This window comes from Atta cephalotes (assembly GCF_000143395.1).
Source record: "Atta cephalotes unplaced genomic scaffold scaffold00105, whole genome shotgun sequence".
NCBI lineage: Eukaryota > Metazoa > Arthropoda > Insecta > Hymenoptera > Formicidae > Atta > Atta cephalotes.
The window spans coordinates 20,501-22,166 of record NW_012130169.1 but is presented as its reverse complement, the minus strand read 5'-3'; the positions used below and the strand labels follow the sequence as shown (position 1 = coordinate 22,166).

Below are 1,666 nucleotides of genomic sequence, written 5' to 3'. Positions count from 1 at the left end.
AGAGAGAGAGAGAGAGAGAGAGAGAGCAACCCTCGAGGTGGATATCGATGCGAATAACTTCCTTATATTATCTTTCATTTTTTCCGAGATTTTCTCTCTCCAATTCTTGAAAAAGCGATTATCCTCTGTCCGACGAGTGCCTGCAAGAATCAAATCGTGTGATTTATATTCGAGGAGAAATAGGAGGAGAATTTCATAGCAAATTTCATAGCAAACCACTGGAAGAAACTTCAATGAGAGCGAATGTTGAGCGAATTTATATTACTTTCTCAGAACACTAAAAAAGTTGACTCAAATTCTGATGAAAGAATACGATAAAAGAAGGCATGCCACCGTTCTTTCTAGATAGAAGACTCGTTTGCAATGTCACGACGACGACGGCGACGACGACGATGATGACGACGACGACGACGGCGATGACGATGATGACGGCGACGACGGCAACGGCGACGGCGATGGCGACGATGACGACGACGACGGCGACGACGACGACGACGACGACGACGACGACGATGACGACGACGACGGCGATGATGACGACGATGACGACGACAACGACAACGAAAGCTAGTCTTAATGAATAAGAACCGCCGCATCAAGCGAAAATTGAATCGAATGTTGGCACGAAAATATATATCAGGAACAAAATATCGAACGTGTGATCTAGCATCTAGATAAGTTGGCATTCGTTTTTCAAAGTTGACTCCCTTTTTAATTTCATTTCTTTTTCTCATCTATAAACTACACGATAGTATATATAATTTCGAAGCGAACGATGCATAATGACGAGCGGCGTGACTACTAAGTTCGATCCGGATTGGGTAAGAATGGTGGAGTTGCGTGCAACTGGTGCCAGGATGGCTGGAAGTCTAGACACCAGATCATCAAATCGTCTGCACTATGCCATCTTGACGATTCTGGATACGATATTTTCCGCGCTCGTAGCTGCGCCGGCGGTGGTTGGTTACTGGCGCGGCACTTGGGAACTCAGCGATTTCTATGTTTACCCGGATGAGCCAGTGTTGAGCAGCTTCGCGTCGATCACGATCGGCTTCACTGGCCTCTTTGCCTTCAACGTGCTGCAACATGGCTTGAATGACATTCTGCATCCAGATAAGCATCGATTGTCCTACTATCTCGGCTCACGAATCTACACCGGCGTGTTTGGTTTTTGCTGCGTGAACGCTTGGCGCGGTGCCTGGAAGGCCCTGGACATTTATACGGAGCTGATGCCCGGCACAGTTTTTGCCACAACTATCGTTAGTCTCCTCGCGCTCGGCATCATGCGCGCAGTTCGTAATGTATCCGCGCCGCCGTTTTCTCTTGTTCTTGACTCGTGTCCGGGTTACTTTGAAGTGCAGACTATGTTTCGCGTCAACGTAAGTATTTGCTAATGATCTCTTTCTCCAAAGGATGCTCTCTTGAGCCGGAGCATCCCTTCGCGTCGCACGAGGCGATGATTTTATTCTCCTTACGAGATTGATTCATGATTTTTCTCCAATTTTTTCTCTTTTTCAAATCTAATTTTCAAGAAGACCATTTCATACTCGTGCTTGTGTAAAATTACACTTGCAACCGTGTAATCCAGTTGTGAATAAATGTTACATTGAGAGAGAGAGAGAGAGAGAGAGAGAGAGAGAGAGAGAGAGAAGAAGAGAGAGAGAGA

The 1,666-nt window shown here is 46.1% G+C and overlaps 1 protein-coding gene across 1 annotated transcript in view; it reads left to right on the top strand.

Moving 5' to 3' along the window:
• The first annotated feature begins 782 nt into the window (after positions 1–782).
• Positions 783–1,666, top strand: part of LOC105625046 — a 6,181-nt gene continuing 5,297 nt past the window's right edge. The window contains exon 1 of the mRNA XM_012206388.1: positions 783–1,379. Coding sequence (XP_012061778.1) covers positions 783–1,379 — 597 coding nt within the window. The remainder of the gene's footprint in view (positions 1,380–1,666) is intronic.